At 39.0% G+C, this 20,390-nt stretch overlaps 1 protein-coding gene across 11 annotated transcripts in view; it reads right to left on the bottom strand.

The window, feature by feature from the left end:
• The window catches only part of FARS2 (phenylalanyl-tRNA synthetase 2, mitochondrial), a 251,015-nt gene that overhangs the window by 184,012 nt on the left and 46,613 nt on the right, over positions 1-20,390 (bottom strand). For all 11 annotated transcript variants that reach the window (XR_015705903.1, XR_015705897.1, XR_015705905.1 and 8 more), the window contains one exon: positions 8,969-9,604. Coding sequence is in view for 5 of the 11 variants with exons in the window: in XM_087762728.1 (XP_087618854.1) it covers positions 8,969-9,586 (618 nt within the window). In the remaining 6 variants the exon portion in view is untranslated. The remainder of the gene's footprint in view (positions 1-8,968; positions 9,605-20,390) is intronic.

Genomic DNA, 20,390 nt, shown 5'->3' with positions numbered 1-20,390 from the left:
TTTCCCCCATCAGCAGCATTTTAGGACGTGAAACTCTCTTCTTCCTTTTCCCCTTCATTTCTCCCCTAACCCACCCAGCTTAAAACTGGTTCCTCAGACTGCTGCAAGGAACAGATAGTCTGGACACTGCCTTTAAAATACAGCATTTGTATTAACGAGTACAGAGAAGTACTTTTCCTTACCACTGCATTATTCTTAAAATGTTGATATTGCAATTACTACCTGAAGCCAAAGTCTATTTTAGTAGATTGTATCAGATGTGGCAATAAAATACGTGCAAGAACCATTAGAGTAAATACATTTAGTCACACCCCAGCCCTCTAACCTGACGGCCTCTTCATCCTGCCAAACCAGCCATATGCACCATTTCCTCCTCTGTGCCAGCACAAGCGTCATGCAGGAATGCACTGAGCCAGGCTAGGAGGTGGATTGGGATGAGAAGTAACCCAGGAGGAAAGGAAGAAACTGAGGGATGTGAAAACGGCCAAATTCAGCTCGGTAATCAAGTATCAGCATACTGGCAGCACCAAGAAACACGCTGGCACGTGGGACGGGGCTGGGCCGCTTTTGGCACAGGCGTGAATCAACGCCAGTTCGCACAGGCTGTGGAAGCACAGCCTTAGCGGAGTCCCCCGAAAGACAGGCAGTGGCAAGGAAACAGCCCCCCTTACAGGCAGGCACCGAGAGGCACTTTGGTATTCTCCATAGAGGCTCCATCAGCTCCTGTCAACTCCAGCACAGCTGTGGATGGGGTTATACTGAGGGAAAAAAGATGCCTTACAGTTGCATTAATATTTACTCCCTTCTTTCCATTCACTGACATAGCTATGTCAATATGAGCAGCTTTAAACTGATACACCAATTTCACTATTACAATGATTGAACTGTGCTAAGTATATGTCTTGCATTAGAAACACTTCAACATTTCTATATACATAAAGCCAGGAAAGTCAAAGCTTGAATAAAATGAAGAATCACCTACAGTCACTCCTTTTTGATGTCAATTCTTCTCCAGCACACATCTAAGCAAATGGGGGGGGAGAACCTAACAGCCTTGCATAAAACACCGACACATCCAAGATGCCACAATTTCACGTACATTTATTCCTTCAGTGCAGATTAAAATAAAATGCATTATTTTACTTATCGAATATGATCAGTCATTACTACTACCAGAAAAGAAATTTCCTGTAGCCATCAATCGAGCACCTATGTGTCTGTCTAGTGTGAGGACAAGAAGTTTTTTCTTTAAGTGAAGGTGTGCAAAACATTAAATATTGTGTCATCGTGCAGAAGTCAAAAAAATTAATAATCACCAGGATTTATCAGCATATCTATCTGATGCTGCATTACAAAGGAGAAGGCAGAAAGGAATTGAAGCGACCTTGCCATGTGGCACGGAATTTACTCACAATTTCGCTCTAATAAGAATGAAGTCAAATTTGGTAACATGGAATGGCCAGAAGACATTGGGTTTTAATTGGACAAATACAAACAGAGCTATGCTCCTTTAAAAGCACTTCACGGTATTTCTCAGCCTGGCACGGAGCGCAGAAGTCACGTGTGTGATGTCAGTAAAGACCCCAACATTTCTTCAGTCACTTGACAGACTTTTTTTAATCTCACATCACTTCATTATCCATACATTTAGGATTCCGTCCAAGATTAAGTGTCTCTTTACAGGATGGCATTCATAGTAGGTTTCAGATGAGAAAGATCTGTAACTACATTCTGTTTTTCCACAACGCAGTCATGTATTCCTCCTGCCAGTCATGCATACACCAGTAATTAAGATAATGAATACATAATGCTCATGTACTTATACTGAGAGACAAACCGGCACTTAAGACCAGCTCTACATGAGGATCTGCATGTGGCAGCACTCAACCTTGGTGCACCGACTACATTTTGACTCACTGGCCCTGATAAATATCCCTATAAATAAACAAACAGCTGCACTCTAAATCCACTTACAAATAGCAAACCATTTCCACAACATTTTAAATGTGCTGTAACACTCAACCAATGGATCAGGAATGATGAAGATGATGACACTTGAAGATGGCTCATCAAAAAGAAAACCTAATGCCAGTCCCAATCAGCCTCCAAGATGATGAAACTTGTAAACCTGCACCCCCATCCAGGCAGTTTCAGGTGCCAAAGAGATACCCTGTCCATCGTCCGCACAACAAAATGCTCTTTACTGCATATTGATAAGCATTTGTTTTGGGAGAAAATGGCAAAAATCACTTCAAACAACAAGCTTGCAGGTGGTCACCTTAATTTCTGGGTCCTTCCGTTTTCAGTCCTCCAATTACAGTGAAGAAAAGTTATTTCTATTTGGGTTTTTTGTTTTGTTTTTGTTTTTTTTCCAACCTAATCAAAGTGTTTCTGAAAAAAACCAAAATCATCGCCACATTTAAGGGAAAACCATACAGATGTTTTTGAACAGCAAAGAAACAACACTGCTACACAAATCTGTTATAATGAGACATATATGATAGGACTCAGACTTTCGTTCCTGTGGCAATAGAAATTCATTTATTTTTAAGCACCCTAGACTTCCCAAATACACTTGTAGACATTTTTACTCTTTTTTTTTTTCCCTGCACAACTTAAATACCGCATTGAATAGATTTAACTGCTTTATTTTGAAAAGCATTGTTGGATTTTTTTTTTTTTAGCTGGGTAAGACAAAGTAAGACAAAGTTTGAAGAAATATTTTATGTAAAATCTTTTCAATAAAAGATGCACTAGTGGCTTCCAAACTTTCTAGACCATGGACCACTATGAAAATCTCACAGACCTTCTGATGCCCTTCGCTGTCAAGTTTTCAACTAAAAATAACAAAGAATACAATGTGGGTCCTCGGACCAGTGAAGCTCTATTTATTATGGCGTGATTTATACACCACAACTTGGAAAATACTGAATAATACAACATTGACAACTCGGGTAAGACATCCACAAGAATGAAGTCAGTTCCACCTGACCTAGCCAGGCCCGTTACTCCTACCACTTAGCCAAATTGTAGCTTCAGGAATAAATTAACCTCTGAATATTCTAGCAAAGTAACACTGCTCCTCTTTTTCTTAACATGATGGATCTAGTTCAGGTGTCGCTGCTCCTGTACTCTCCTCCCTGCTCCCTGAGAGAAGGAAGGCCGTCTCTCTGGCTCCTTGGGACTAACGCACTGCTCTCAACCAACATCTCAAACACCATCCCAGAGGCAGCAGCATCTTTAACTTGATGTGATGCACACTGCTTATTGAGCTGGGTGTCTCACCAAATGCATGCAGCCTGCACCACCTCCCATGCCTGGATGTGCTTAAGATGCGGGTACAGCAACTGCTGGCACGCAGCGGTGTTATCAAGAAAGGCATGGATCCATGTAGGGAGATATGTGGTAAATGTCCATTGGGGCGGGGGGAATCTATTTCATCGTTTGCCACCTACAGAAGAAAGCTGCAATGGATCTCCGCTTCAATACTATTACCTCAAAGCATCCAGGAGATTCCAGTTTCCCTCTGACTCATACATGCTATTACATGATAGGGGATAAATGCCCTCAGTCAGAGGGACTGACACACCGAGCCATGACTCTCCATGTCCATCTCATCTGGCTACAGAGTCACTTGACTCCTTCTCACACGAGCCTTAATCTTCACTGGCTGAGGCACTGAAGAGCATCACCCAAATCGGAAGAAACGCATGGAAAAGGGGATTTCCAGAGGCTGATTTCAGGGTCTTGTATCACCCCAGATGAGCCTCTCCCTATCCTCAAGTTGCAGAGGGCCAAGAAGAGTACCTTCCCTAGGCCACTTAAGCCTTTTTAAATATTTGCTCCTGGGTGCCCAGGCAAACATTTCTATTATGACTCCCAGTTACATACACAAATATTCTCCCACATACTGTAAATGCTCCAAATCACTCTATATAATAGGCTGATCCCTGGAACACTATAAATTTATTTAAATTCCTTTACACATGAGGAGAAAAAAAAAAAGTGACTGAAGACAGGAAGGGGCTTTCCTTTGATACTATGTCAGAACAGAAGCACAGTGTCCAAAGCTGCAGTAACACACAGGATCTTGGACAAGTCAAACCTAATGACACTAATCTTGCAAGTGAAAACCTAGGATGGCATGCATTGATTTAAAAAAAAAAAAAAAAAGTAAAAAAAGTGTAAAAAAAAAAAAGAAAAAGACGTAGGTCACTCAGGTGTTCACACCTACCCCAAAGCATAAGGAAAAGGTTAAAAGCCACTTTAAAAAAAAAAAAAAATACGCAAAGAATATGGCCAAGGTACACAAGTATGAAAAGATGAGGAAAGGAGAGTGTATTTATATAAATAAGAGAAAAATCTACACTTTATTACCTGGGACGAGAGTCTTTGCATTTCAGGATATAAGCACTATGAAGTTACAATATGGAAATGTTTTTTTGCAATTATATGTACTGCTTTGGAGGGGCAGTCCTTATTTTTAACTGGAATATTTACAGTTTTCCATTGTGTCCTAAGAAAAAAGTTTCCATTTCCACCAAAAACATTTCAAAGGAGAATAAAGATGTATCCCTAGTACTTCTTCACAGTCTCCCTAATTATAATTTTCGGATGTTAGCACAAACGAGTCTGATGAGAGCATCATTTCTCCATCTGAACAATCTGGTATTGGCCTCCATTGGAACAAGGTTACTAAATTAGAGAGCAATTCCTATGTTTTCACATCTGTTCCTGTTAAAATTTATGTATAATTCAGTACAGACTATAAAACACCTTATGAAGTCTCCTTCCAATGTGTAAACATTATTTGTTGTCAACTGAAAAATGTTCTGTGATTGCCATTGGGTTTATATTGGCTCCCTCTACTGACTAAAATGCACAAAGTGTAATTTAGTTGAGATTTTTTTTTTTCTTCTTCTCCATAAATTGTGTTAAGTAAAGAACTGCACCAAAGACCGCGACATAACACAGAAATAACTTTTTTTATAGTCAACCCAGGAAAGTTTGCCAGTTCAAACCTAACTACAGCAGTATCAATATTGCCAACCCAAAGGGTTAAAAAAAAAAAAAAAGCCACACACTATAGAAGAAAAAAAAAAATCTATATGCACTTTAGAAGGAAAACGGGCATGCTGGTGGAAGAGAATTGTCCTGGTTTCAGCTGGGATAGAGTTAATTTTCTTCTTAATAGCTGGTAGAGTGCTGTATTTTGGATTTAGGATGAGAATAATGTTGAAAACACACTGATGTTTTGGTTGATGCTGAGTAGTGCTTACACCAGTCAAGGACTTTTCAGCTTCCCATGCTCTGCCAGGTGCACAAGAAGCTGGGAGGGGGCACAGCTGGGACAGCTGACCCAGACTGGCCAAAGGGCTATGCCACACCATATGGTGTCATGCCCAGCATATAAACTGGGGGAAGAAGAAGGAAGGGGGGGGACGTTCGGAGTGATGGCGTTTGTCTTCCCAAGTAACTGTCAATGTGTGATGGAGCCCTGCTTTCCTGGAGATGGCTGAGCACCTGCCTGCCCATGGGAAGGAGTGAATGAATTCCTTGTTTTGCTTTGCTTGCGCGTGCGGCTTTTGCTTTACCTATTAAACTGTCTTTATCTCAACCCACGAGTTTTCTCACTTTTACCCTTCCGATTCTCTCCCCCATCCCACTGGGGGAGCGAGTGAGCGAGCAGCTGGGTGGTGCTTAGTTGCTGGCTGGGGTTAAACCACAAGAAGAATACAAAAGAAATACCATTTGGGGGTACTATTTAAGAGGACCAATTCATTTTATGTCCAGAATCGTGAAGCAGATTTGGGAAGCTATTTTGGCACTAGTTTTAACTATTTCTATTAATTAGTTTCTAACTCTTCTATATATTACGTTCAGGTAATAATTACCTCAAATATTTTTAAATATGCTGAAAACATGTCTAAATAGATTTTCAGATGTTCTTGAATAGCAGTCCAAGGCCATTTTTAAAAAGTTTATGGGAAATTTCAGCATGAATTACTCTAACTTTTAGCCATGAGTTAGTTTGGAAGATGGGAATTTCTTTTGTACTTTAGTATCTGCACTCATGCAAAGCTGCAGAAAAGCATCAGTTACCTGCCCATCTTCAAATCACAGATTACTTTTCTCTTACAAAAATAATCAACCAACCATCATGAAAAATAGTATAGCCAAAGAAGCAAATAACTCACAAGTATCTCGGAGTAAAACAGTGTAAAATTGCCAAACTATGATTTGTTTTTCCAGCTCTTACTTCCAATGTATTGATTTTAACTTTGATATGAAGAAGAATTATACTAAAGGTTTCAGTCACAGGGCAGAAGTTTTAGCCTAGCCTTGACTACAGAATTCGGTATTTGTAAAGGAGAGACACTTTTCTACATCTTCTACATCGTTCTTATCCTGCCTAAAACTTCAGCTGAGGATGAACTGACCTCCTTTTTCCACCCTCCCAAACTGAGATGAGACATCAAATTCCTCTAAATTCAAGTTCCTATAAAATCACTCTAGGTTTTGGGTTTTGCTCTCCTCCCCCCAGTTCTGTGGTCACTTTCACTGAGAAGATGACCAATTATAAATGTATAAATCAAAAGAACAAAGTAGAGCAGTAAACTGACCACAGCATATAAAATTATTGTATTGGCCACAAGAGGAAATGTACCTAGGGCTTATAGCTAAGTGCAGTTTTTCCCTTAGTTCCAAAGATTCTTATCCTCAGTACTGTGCAAATTTCCTCTCGCCAGAGATTGCAGCCTGGTTATGAATGAAAAGTCTGAGATGAAGGTAACAGGCCCTGCCAGTCACACATTTCTGCTCAGTGGGTTACAACTTAAACATGGGTATAAATAAATGAATATAAAAATATAAAAATATTTCTCTCATGTAGTATTACCTCCATTGAGTCTTTGTTCCGCTCAGACATTTCCTTCTGGAATCATTTAAATTTGGTTTATTTTGAACAGTCAACCAGAATATAAAACACAGAAACAGTCCCCAGTGAAATTTTAGAATTACACATTCAATTTTTTCCACAAGGCTCTTGTGATGATGACTGTAAAAAGTTTTACATATTGCAAGACTATCAGTACTTAATCTGCAACTAAAGCAAAAAGGGTGCTTTAGATCATGCTCAGGTTTAGAATTTAGGCATGTTGCCCAATAAACGAGACTTTACACATTGTACACCATAGCACTATTCTTTCTTCATCAATATAGAAAGTCAACTGGACTTTGATTCTTTAGAGAGACAGACATTTTCCAGCACATAGCTAACTTCAAATTCACCAGCTATTAACATTCTCCAGTAACATCTCAATCATTTCCTTGGGGAAAAAGAAAGAAGAGAAAAAGAAACAAGCAATCTACAGTGCAATGAATCAGATCGTTACACATTGTGTATTTCTAGACAGAAGATATCAGTGAATGTTTCTGTAACTTTCTTCCCAGTTATTAAAATCCTATTATTACTGTTATTCCTATTATTAAATTTGTACAGAAGAAAGAAATAGTTTGTCATTAGGACCAAAATTTCTCAAGGGGCATATTCATTAACAATAATTTCAATAATTAGATCAATCACACTTAAGTTTGCAGAAATTCCACCCAGAAAGTGTCGATGTTAGAATTTTGTGGCAGATAAAATCTTTCCCTCTGAATACCTGAACTCCTGCTCAAGTAAAAGAATTTCTCATGAACATAAAACATTAAGAAATGGCATTTTCTTAATGTAGTATTGTACATTTTTCTCTTGCATTATACCCTGATTGTATTCATAAACAGGCTTACAGGAAAAAGAACAGCAAACAAACAAGACTGGATAAATCTGCAAGATTTCCATTTCCTGGTCACCAAAGAAGCAGTTGCAAGCTGTATTTGACATCACATAGCTCACAGGACATCTGCAGAGGCAGGTATGTTTTCCAAGTGGAAGCAGCACTGACAGCGTGGGGCAGGAAACACCAGTGCAGCCAGCACGAACCCTTTCCACCCATGAGAAAAGCAGTGCTCTATGATTACCCTAGTTTTCCCTCAGGCGTCCAAACCCATCAGGCTTCCCTGCCAAGCTCCTGTCACCTACTGGCAACCACACTAAGAATGGTCTACATCTCAGTATTATTAGAATAAGCTAGTTTTAGTTATAGAAATGTGAATTTGGCAGTATTGTTACAAGCACACACAAATTACACAAATCAATTACTATTGTGAAAACAAACTGGCTTATATTTACCACTGATCAATGATACAGCAGAATACTTAATGACACATAAGCATTGCAGAACATGCAAGCTGTGCCAGCAAAATATATAAACCCAAGAGTCTTGGACATCTACCTAGAGCTCTTTAGCCAATGCCTCTGGACTCTGGGTTGACTGTGTATGTATCACACACCCATAACCATCAGCTGCAACAGATGAATCCTTCAATGCAGCTTTAGGATGAGATGAAGAATGGAACAATTCGTTACAAAAGACATTCATTTACAGAAGGTTGGAGGTATTAAAAGAAAAAAGATGACAGAATAAAAACCTGCACTCTGGATGTAGCTGCAACAACTCACATCCATGAGTCCTTCAAGTATTAATATGACAAACTTTTTGGTAAAGTGACCTCACCAGAAGAGACTTGTGATAGAACTAGAATTGAATCATGCAGATCATTGGCTGAACAAGCTGTTTCCTTTCAGATAATGTTTTCTTTTGCTAGCTTTCAAGAATATTGTCTTTCCATTTTTTCCACATTTTTCTGGGGAAGTTTACAGTTGTTTTCCAATTCAACATTTTCCACCTATATTTTTTTCCAAATTAAAAGTATTACTACATGATCAATCACTTGATCTTTATCAATTTACAGCATAACACATATGCTGCTGCAACATGTTTAAGTGCAAGCACTTTGCTCACAGCAAATACAAGATCATGCAACTTACCCAAAATCTCTGTCACCCCAACTAGAGAATTCCTACCTCATGACAGGAGAAGAGATGAACTCCTTCCATCTGATGGAAGACTGGGTAGTGAGTGTTATCAATTGTATCACGGCGGTAGACATCTCCCACTGCCAGAAAGGCATCTAGGCCAGAGTGTATCAAGTCCCACTGATGAGCTGATGTATGTGCTCTTAGCATGTGATCACGATTCAAGTAATAGTTATCCTCTTTCCTTCTGCTGGCATGGTTTTGCGGGATAAGCAAACTATCAAAATTCTGCTGTACTGTAACCACTGGAGAAAGACTGTCATAGACAGAAAAGAGCGGAGTCCCACGGCGTCCTATATATTGTTTGTAAAAGTGGTCCTTCACCTGCTCCTTGATTAGCCATAAAGGGTGATGCTTTTTGTTGTGCAAGTTCTTCCCCACCTTGGAAAGAATCTTCTCTGTGACATTGGTGTAGTCATCTTGAGGATAAGCTTTACCAAGCAGTTCCACAGTATTTGAGCATGGTGCGTTGGCAGCAAAATCTGAAGGTACAGACTTGGATGAAGAATGCCTTGAATGGGTAGGAATTCCTCTCACCTTTACTTTTGGTGATAAAGCTGTTTTAGAATACTTAGTTACTCTCATGAATTTCCAGAACATTGCCATTGCAAACTCTTTTATGATCTAGACAAAGAAAAAAAAAAATTAAAAATTGAGTTAGGAACTGCAGTTTTGCTGCAGGAATTGCTAGTATCTCAGGGATAAGTGAAATCCAAATGTCTGCTTGATTAATATGAGAAAGTTCCCATTATAAACCACTATTTTTGACTTCAGAGGAGGGAAAATACCCTTGTGATCAAATTTCAGCTAGGATATCTTATTCAATTATCAGTCTTCTGCATCACTGCCTCAGTATTAATGACTCTAGACCTAGCCTTAACCCCATTCTAGATACTGCTACTCTTTACAGCTGAATAAACATCAGGCCTTCTTTGAAAGAGTATTTTTCATCTGGCTAAAATACAAGGCAATAACTGAATACTACTCATGAGAAAGCCAGAAATTTAACAACGCCCATCGGCAGTCAGGGACTTGCTTATAATAAAACCCCAAGCATTAACTTATTGCTGTACCATCTCCCACAATTAGCAGAAGCTAGGGAAGGCATTCCACACCAACCAGATGCATGTGGCACACACTATGCAATCATTGCTAATTCTTACTTAATGCCAAACAAAACCAGTTTAACCTTTCAAACCACTGAACCACTGTGAAAAAACAGATGGCCAGACCACACGGCATATATTTATATGTAAACAGCATATTAAGTTCACATACGAGTATTGCACAAGATTCACAATAAAGGCTCCACATAGTCAGAACCAATGTTAGCATTTTGGGGTGAGCACAAAACTGCTTTTCCGTATGTTCCCAGAATTTTTCATGGCTTACACCGCTGTACTGAGCGGGGAGGCTCGCCAAATATCAGGACGGTAAATGAAGTGATGAGATTCTGAAAGATGTCTGAACTAACAACTCGTTTCCTATCAAAGGGCCATCTTTACACATCCGCCCTGTTTACAAACAGGCTTTGTGCTTCACGTGTACGCAGCTGCATTACTCTGTAATGTTCAAAGAGATCATTCCAAAACCAAAGAGTTTTGAGGATCACGAGCCCTTCAGTCACTCCAAATGCATAAGCCCATTCCGAGATGCAAAATCACTTGAAAATCTGTACTTGGGCTTCACAAATATTAGCATAGGTGCTAGTAAAATAATTAAGCATTACAATTTGCTTATTATGGAATGCGAAAACAGAGGCATTAGAAGTTAAGTGACTGGGGAAAGGCATCTGCTCCAAACAACAAACTGGCTTGCATTTCTCTGTGAACCAAGAAATCCAGGGCCACAGGTTTCCCAGGTGAAAGAATTTCCCGTGAAAGTCGTCTTAAAGAAATGGGGTAAGAAAGGACATAAGCAATGAATAAACCACAGTCTTCAAGGGATAGCTTTCCATCTTTACGCTAGGATTACAGTATCTGGCTAGCTTTCCACGGGAACATAAGAGAAACAAGTGTAAAAAAAAGAAGAAACAAGCTAGGATTATTTTGCATACTCTTAAGTTCCAAAAATACATAGGCAAATAGAACAGACACATTCTAGAATACAGAGTCCCCAAAAAACAGATCTAATAAAGATAACGGGTATGTTCACATTTGGCTTGCTTTCTTCTGGCTTATGCCTGGATGCTCTCTGTAGGTCTATTTCCTGAAGTAACTGTATCTCAATAAATCAAAATAAAGGCAAGTTGGACAGTCAGAAATTAAATTTGGCAGGGCAGCATAAGATTACTAAATACTTTGTTTAATCCTTTTTCTGGTTGAATATCTTAAGAAAAAAAGAGCAGCTACAACTTTTATCTAGTTTTGAAACTTTTAAGAACAACTGGGTTTTTGGGGGGTGCAGGGGTTTGTTTGTTTGTTTTAAGAGTTTGCAAAACTATTTCACCAAATTAGTTCTTGGCCATTACTGATAAGGTTCTTTCATAAATGAATTCACACACACACACACCCCCAAGAAACCCCTCTGACATAGACTAAATGAGGGATAGCCTTACGTTTTGGAAAGAGGCTCCATTTTCCCCAAACATACGTTCTCCTTCATGGAAAGTGAGTTCTCATTTTCAAACAGCTGCTTGAAATACCCAGTTCTAGTCAGATAATGAATTCAGCTTCCCTTAAGTAAATATCACCATCTGCCCATACATTTATTTTTCTGAAAAATTCGATTGAAATCTTATACATAACTGTAATGTATGAAAAACTCTCGTGACTTCATCGCGAGTCTCGTGATGTTTGCTGCCTTCCTAAATACCATTCTTCTGAGAATCAGACAACCATATGAGAAGTTTAACTTTCACATAAACAGTTCTTCTCATGATTGTAACTTTATGGAAAAAGAAATTAGAACATGAACCATAAGTGTTGGGAGGGGCGGGGGGGGGAAGGGACTTTTGTTTGTTTATTTTAAGACTCATGATTTTTAAGGAAGACTAACGTATACATCACATGCTTGTGCCCTCTATAGTTAAATTGCATTACTATCTGCACTATTATTCCAATCTAAAGCAAAATCTACTATGAGCAGCAAGAAAATAAGTTAGCTATCCAATGCTACCCAATGAGTTATCCAATGTCCAAGTACTGCTAACAACAGCAACCAAGCAGTAAAAGAGCCACTGACATGGTATCACACAAGATCTCCAGAAACATTGAAGTCCTTCACCAACACTCTTCTGCTCCCCTCTCCCACCACAGACTCGTGTATGCTGCTTCCAAGATGATTACAGAAAAAGGGTATTGGACTTAGTTCAACTCAACTGGTGATAACTTACATTTGGGGAGAGAAGCCATAGAGAAGGAAGGAAAAAGCCATGTTTACACTCATTACACCGTATAAGAAACCTTCAAATCAAAGAAATGTTTACCAGGGCGGAGAGCAACAATGGAAAATAAAGAAATCTCTACCTTTCTGCTAGCAGTAAATAACTGATGTTAAGGATACACTAATTACTTATGTTCACTTGTAATAAACAAACAGTTACTTCTAGTAGACATCTATCTAACGGCCTGAAAAAGCACAGTTTAAATTTATGATTTTCTTCCTTCATTTCTACCATGCCTATTATTTGGCAGTAAAACAAAACTGGTTTCTGTGCACACTGACAAAACCTGAATCCCACAGCGAAGACTGCCAGCCAGCTAACAACCACAGCAAGCCAAACAGCAGCTGTAGGTCCTGTAGCTGAAAACAAATACATAAATGGGAAATAAACATTGGACAACCACCACTGTCATCCACAATCCAAAGATGGCAAAGCGCTCCACCAGCATCACCAGTGGGTCACGTGCTCTGGGCTTGACAGTGGCTCTGACTCACAGCTGGGAGCCAACAGAGAGTTTTGGAAGGAGGCTGCCCCACCAGCAGCTCCCAGTGGGGCTTCTCAAAGCACTAGAGGTGGATGTGCAAGCACCAGGCCCACCATCTCCTATTAAACAGCTCCTTGACACTGACACTGCCACATTCCCGGGTACCTCAGCAGCTCCTCTGAAGCTCCATGGGCCTGTCCCTGTACCTCAACCTCCATACTGAGATGTCTAATACAACTGCAAGAACTCGGATTTTTTATAGAGCTGATATCATACACTGTGTTTTGGCAATACATTTGGAACCATCCCTGCACATGGGTATGAGCTTTTGAGCAGCTTCAAGGTAGAGCAGAGGGCAGGAGGTGGCACCCAGGGATGAAGGCATCACAAGAACCCTGTCCGTGCTGCGGATAGACCAGGCACAGATGTGACCGCACTTGCCAATGTCTCTCTCTCTACCACAGACCTCGTGCTATTTCTACAGCAGTTTCAGTTGATGGGCAAGGTTCCTTCATCCCCCACAGAAAACCAACCATCCCCCATGCAGCAGCATAGTAGACATTACACATGCAGAACTACACCACAGTCAGGAGCTTAACAACAGGGAAACAGCAGACAGCAGAATACAAAAAAAAAAAATAAAAAAATTGTGGTTTTGAGGCACATGTAAAAGGCAGTTTGATGTGATAAGGGATCACATTGCTGTACTGTTAAGGCATGTCCTTTCATGTCTAAATCCAGCTTTCCATGTCACAGTGCAGCAAGGATTAAGACAGTGTTATTACAGCCGCAGTGGTATTTGTCACAAGCCCCCTCTACTCCACTGAGGTCTAGGAAAGAATGGTAGACTCAGTGAAATTCCTCCTTACACCTTCCTTGAAAAAGGAGGATAAAAGAGGGGTACTATAGCAGCTCACAATGAAAAGAAAAAGGACCGTGCACCAGCGTTGTTTTATTCACCCACCTCTCCTAGAGAAGTGGGAGAGAGAGAACACTTTTGTCCGAGCAAATTAGAGCCCACCAGTGAACTAAACAGGCCTGCTTTCAGGGCGATTTGCTAGGTATTTATCTCCGTGAAGCAAGGGCACCCTCACTCTCGCTGTCCACTTTTCTGTATGCCCTGTGCTTTTTACTGTTTATGGCTGCAGAAACACAGATGGGCTACTGCATACATAAACTGAAGTACATGACGGGTTTGAAACCAAAAATTCTACAAAGATGAGAGTCTGTCTCCTATCCAAGAATAGCTAATTAATGCAAGACTCTGAAGTGCCATGGAAAATGTTAGAGAAGTTGGGCTGCCACCATTTTGTGATGTGACAGCTTTTATCTACCGTATGTGTAGGGAGGGGAGTTCAACCAACATGGCATATGTTAAAACAAAAATTATAAACATATGCTAGGCTGCTAAAATTGGACATCTACCAGTCTGCTTAGCAATTTAGCTAAGCATTGAATTTTAGTTTTGAAAACTATGTAGGCATACAGCAGCAAATATCATTGTATTGCCATGACCATATCTACATTGCATAGGATATAAGAGAAATTATTTTGCATGCAATATTAATAATGAGCTCAGATTTTTTCCAAGCTCATTTCAAAATACAGATATATTGTTGCACACCAGAACAGACTTTCACTCTTACTGAGCATGCTGAATTTATGTTATACACACAGACCTCTGAAATAGCCTTACAGACAACTTAGAATGGATCTATTTTAGAACTTGACCTTCCAAGGGCAGAACATTTTCAGATGTCCCTGATGATGGCTAAATACCTAATGGAACAAAATATTGCATGCACTACAAAGCACCAGGCAAGATAACACAGCCTTCAAGTATTCGGCTATTAATTTTTTCATGTACTTGGAGTTCATCTAGTTAATAATCCATCAGCAAGTTCCAAGAAACATACAGAATAACTTATTTTTTTGTTATTTTTCTTAACTGAAGCAAAAATGTGTCACAAGCTGGCTTGCTGTCTGCTCTCTAATAGTGGTACATTAATCATGATGCCACCTTCAGCAACATTTTGAGGCTTGCAATATTGAGAGAGAAAATTAAAAAACCTTTTCTGGGATAAGGCACGACTATGCTTTCTCTCAGTGTTACATGTAAAGGCCTTCTTATGAACAACCATGTACCTTTTTCACTGATCCAGAAGATACCTATTGGCATGAAATACTGGCCTTTGTTCAGGTGTTTTACATACATGAGCACCTGAAGGCAAGCACAGAAAACGTGGTCCATACTTCTGAGGCACGCCTTCAACCACCTTCACCATTCTTTAGGACTGCAGATGGGCTAAGCTAGTCATAGTGGGCAGCAGGTCTTTGGAGAGGGGAACACACTTCTGCAAGGACCTCTGGGCAAGCACCAGTTTTAAAATGCTTTTTATCATCACTTGAGTACGCTTGCCATTCAGTTGCAGGGTAGACATTGAAAATGATGACAAATGTCGTATTCACATCACACTGCAACAAGTTTCAGTTCTCCGTGTGGTCCTCCAAAGGCTGCTACAGGCACTACTTTCCCCTGCTACACAGTGTCACTCCAAGATTGTCCAGGTTTATTCATTGGTTTCCCACTTATTAAAAGAATAACACTTCTCAAGACAGATGATTCAAGACAGGTAAAATGTGTTTCAATAGTCAAAATACTTCTAAACTCTGTAGCTGTGCTCCCTAGCTGGTATAAGACTGTTTCAAAGACTGACATAATCAGGTTTCAGGACAACCTGTAGTGAATTTGGTTTAAGCGGTTCAGAAGTGGAGTATCCACACACTGGAATTTGTGATCAGCAAGCTAATCAAGTACATCAAATTGCTGAATTATTCAGACAGTATGTAATTCCTTTAAAAGAGAAAAGTATACAGCACAGTTACATTAGAAGTTAAAGAACAAAGGCACACGAATTCAGACTTCTGGTTCTAGAAGATGGAAAGACACCAAACTCTAACATGCAAAATACAGAAGTTCAAGGTGAGCAGTCCAACCATACCATTTTAAGTTGAACAGAAAAAAATAAAAAAAACCAAACAGATGAATAAAAACAAAATTAAAAAATACAGAGGAAAGAAACTATCAGTGAAAAAAAAAGGGGGATTTTATATATAAACATACACACACACGACAGTAGATTAAATTAAGGAAAATCACCGCTGCTCAGAAACAGTATTTAATTTTCTTTCATTTATACCTTAATTATTTCTTTATTTTCTTTTTCACAAACTAAAACAGAGTTTGTTTTTTACTGAAGAAATGTCAATTAAGCCCTTTAGTGGAAACTTTCAAGGGTGTGCGATGACTAAGGCACTCAAAACTCTACTGAAAATTAAGCAGCTGTGACCTGAGCTCCTACTGACATACCTGTGCTCTTCCTTCCCACCACAATGAGACAAATAGCTAATAGTCAATTCCATATTTTAAGGCAAAATCCTCATTACACAAACATATTTTGAATGCATTACATTACAAATTACAGACTGCAAAAAGGCAATGAAGAAATAATTCTTAAATATTCTCAAATGTGTCTCCTGCTTTTAATTACATCCATTTTTTAAGGGATGCAATCTGAAAAAACACTACCTTTGTCTGCTGAGGGAATATTATTTTTCCAATACCTTGAAAATGTTGCCAACCTGGTTTCTTCCTCAGAAGACATTGTAAATAACTGCCAGATGAAAGGGACAGAGACTTTTAAATACCTATAAAATCTTCACTGCAGTCAAGATTACCTCTTTCTCTTCTGCCTTCTTTTTTCCACCAATATCTGCAACTTGATTATCTGTATTTTTCTATAAGAGGTATATGCCATCAAGAATTTTACTCCTATGGAATTTTATCTGAGTAAAAATTAATTTGTTTAGAAATCACATAGTAGCAGTATTTATGTGTAGTGGTATACATTCTTAGTTCTCACTTATTAACTACACCATTTGGACACAATAAAACCATAGAGACCTCATCCTGCCTTAAGAAGAGGAGGGAGTAACAATTTTTTTGCACTAAGTTATTAAATGCCAAGAATGGGACACGTGCAGACTTGGTAACAGTGCAAAGGACAGCAGAAGTAGTATAAGTAATTAATTTTAAGTATTAATAGTTTCCATAATAGTAATCTAAAACGCTACACCATAAAACAACAGCTCCACAGCGGGGGGTGTGTGGGGGGGGGTGTGATAAACATGGTACATGCTGCACTCCTGAAACAGCAGAACCTCCTGAACTTCAGCACTACTTCTCACATAGAGAAAGTCACCTATAGGTGCATTGCCATGTGCCAGTGGTCTCTGTGGGATGAAGACGCACACTGCAATACACTGCAGAAAAGCATAAAGCTATAGGAATATGTTTTATTTTTACGATTTAAGGCAGAATGGCTCAACCGCAGCCACCAGAAGTGCTGCACTTCCCTGGCAATGGCAGTGGCAGGAGCAGCCCAGCCCTCTGGAGATGCCTGTGGTAGGTAAAGAAGGTACCCTTCAACTCAGAAGGCATCACTCACTGATCAAATAATGACTGCCTGCCTCTTCCAGGGAAAAGGCAGAAAGAAACACAGCAACATCTTACATACCAGATTCAACACACACGCTACCTAATGGGCTACATTTAACCTTCATCTGCAAAATATTCAACGTGCCTAAATACTCAAGTTTCAGACACCTCATATGGCACAGTGAAAAATTAAACTTGAGAAACAAACCCAGCCCACCCAATACTCAGAAAACCAGATGACTTAGATGGGTCATACCAGAGGAGGCAGCTAACATGAATCACTCAGTTCATCCCCAAACTAGGAGAAGTCCTCAGCTTTACCTGCTATCTCCCAGTAGTATATTCTGATTCCCACCATCTCCTTCCATTCTTGAGGAGAACTGGGGAAATCCATGACTCTGAGATCTCCAGATGCCCTTCTTAGTAATACCCTAGACATCATGCTGTAGTTTAAAAGAATAATCTAACTATTAATATGAAATAATAAATATAATGAATATTTTAAACCAGGGAGTTATTTTATGGTTTTAATATGTATGTAATCAACATTTAAATCAAACTAGCCTTTCTTATCACGTTTCAACCCTAAGTGGTGGTGGGGGTATTTTAAGTTTCGTGTCATACCAATTTTCTGTCACACCAAGTTCTAAAGAGATCAGTTTCACATATTGGCTATCATCTTGAGCCAAAATATCACCAGAGATCCACACCTCAGACCTAGCTGTGACGTGAGCTTGATCTCAACTCAAAAACTCTAACTCAGCTGCAGTATCATGCCTTGGTCTGTCTCTATTATAGAAATAACGAAGTCTGTGAACAGACAGAGCCTTTACCAGGACTATGTATATTTCAACAGCCAATCAAAAAAAAGAAAGACAGAGACAAATTTCTCTATGGATTTTACTTCAGAATCAATAAGTCTCACGGACTTCAGCATGGATAAAGAAGAGAAAATGTAGATGTTTTGGAGCAGAGACTCCACTGCAGTCCAACGCCTCCCAGTTCGAAAATGTATGATCATGCGTGTACAAAGAAGTCATCTCTAGTTTGAACTGCACTGTCTTCATTTATCTGTCACGGGCTCTGACAAAGTATTTAAGGAAAAGATGAGAAGGCTCCTAAGGAAGGAACTACATTTTCCTGCCTGGGGCATACCACTTCTCTGAGGTTGGTAGGAACAGGGCTGAAATATTAATGAGTAAGCCATTTGTCAAGAAAATTATGCAAGAAACCTTGGCAGCCACACAAAGAGGCTAGCAATAAGATACCAAGCTAGGGCAGTACAAACCAAGCAGTTAAAAGAGAAAAGGGGAAGAAAAAAAAAAAAAGAAAAAAAAAATCACTTTCATTTGCTTGTCCACACTCATAAGCTTTGGAAGAAAACAATAAATGAATGAATGGGAATATTTAAAGATAAAAATTCATCAGACTCAGCATCAGTAATAACAGGTACTAACTTCTAAAAGGGACTATGAGCCACTCTAAGATCTAGAATTCAAGTTTTCAAGTCTTGATTCCTCCAAGAGATTATTTCTAGTGATATTCTTTGCAAATACACTAGCTTACCATGTAGTATGTGAGCTAAAAGGTGCTGTCATGACAGAAGCCACTTAATTATTGAAAATTTACATAAACAAATGCAAAAAAAGAAATGTATCCCACATGGGACAGATACACAAAAATGAAAAAAAAAAAAAAAAAATATACTCTTCCCAAGGTTTCCTCACAAATCATAATGAAGAAAGACAAAATTGTAACCACTATGTCAAATCAGATGTCAAAATCTATACTCCCTAAAAAGACCTACGAACTAAATCAGTTCCAGGAGTTTCCAAGTATTATTTCTCCATAAGAGGAACTTGCAAAAGAAAAAGATTATGGAAAGATTCAGTCAGACTCCATGTTCCTACCACTTATTTTCACATATTATATTTACTCATAAATTTTGATATAATTTTAATACACTTATTAAATATAATAGAATAATTATAATAATTACAAGTATGATTTTAGGGCCAGGTATACTATAATTTTACGTAGTACTCTTTACATAATAAATTTGAAAGCTTAGTTTTTAAAGGGACATTGCTAATTTTTAGTGTAAGCAAATTTGAAAAGCACACAAAGCATCATCATATATTAAAAAGAAAAGCAAGGTAAAACTTTAAGGAAAGAAGAAGACTGGCAAATAAAGCAAATGATTAATGTATGTTGATTTACCAAAACATAGCTACAGTCACCTTGCTAGATGTTAAACATGTCCAACAATGTGATCCATGGGTTCGAACACCATTTATACCAGTTGGACATACTGACACATATACAGAACAGTGTTACACAGCAGCATTTAGACTTTCATCAAGCAGCACTCTGCTTTTACATACCATATCTCTACATAGGATCTCAAAGTGCTTTTCAGCCATTAACCAATTAAGCTCTACAATACCCCCACAGGAAAAGTATTGCATTATTTATACCCATTAGTGCGGCAGCTCCCAATTCAAAAGCGCTGTACTTCAACATCTTGGCCTACGCTCATTTTTTCTTTCCAAATTGTTTTGATTATATTACCATTTTTTCTCCATGTTCAGAATTTTTTTGTTGTTCGCAATATAATTTTATCAGCAATTTAACAAGTATAAGGGCTACTGTGAATAGAATCAAAACGCTTTGAAAACAGCTTGCCAAAAATCGCCTGTTAGGAATCATGCCCAACGCTTCAGAAATACCGAGCTATTACCATTGAAACAACCTTCTCCCTGAATGTGCAGATTTTTAAGGCTCAGCCGTACGTTCCTCGAGCAAGAAGCACAGTCGTTGCTCTGTTTGTATTGTGTCTCAAGTTTCACAGGCCTTAATGTTATTGTAATTATAGTTACCTACTTAGTATGATCAGGAGAGATCAACTGGAGAGGCAGAAGACATTTAGGGGAGATGGGAAGGTAAATAAATGAAGCGTTGTTGAGGCAAACAGGTATATGAAAGAAGAAAGTAACAAACTGGGTGAAGTGGCCTGGGACAGACCATTGCCGCTGTATCGGCT

This window comes from Nipponia nippon, unplaced genomic scaffold, assembly GCF_047370975.1.
Source record: "Nipponia nippon isolate SJK-2023a ecotype South Korea unplaced genomic scaffold, ASM4737097v1 scaffold_1, whole genome shotgun sequence".
Lineage (NCBI taxonomy): Eukaryota > Metazoa > Chordata > Aves > Pelecaniformes > Threskiornithidae > Nipponia > Nipponia nippon.
Note: the sequence above shows the minus strand (reverse complement) of the source record. Positions and strands in the feature narration are given on the sequence as shown.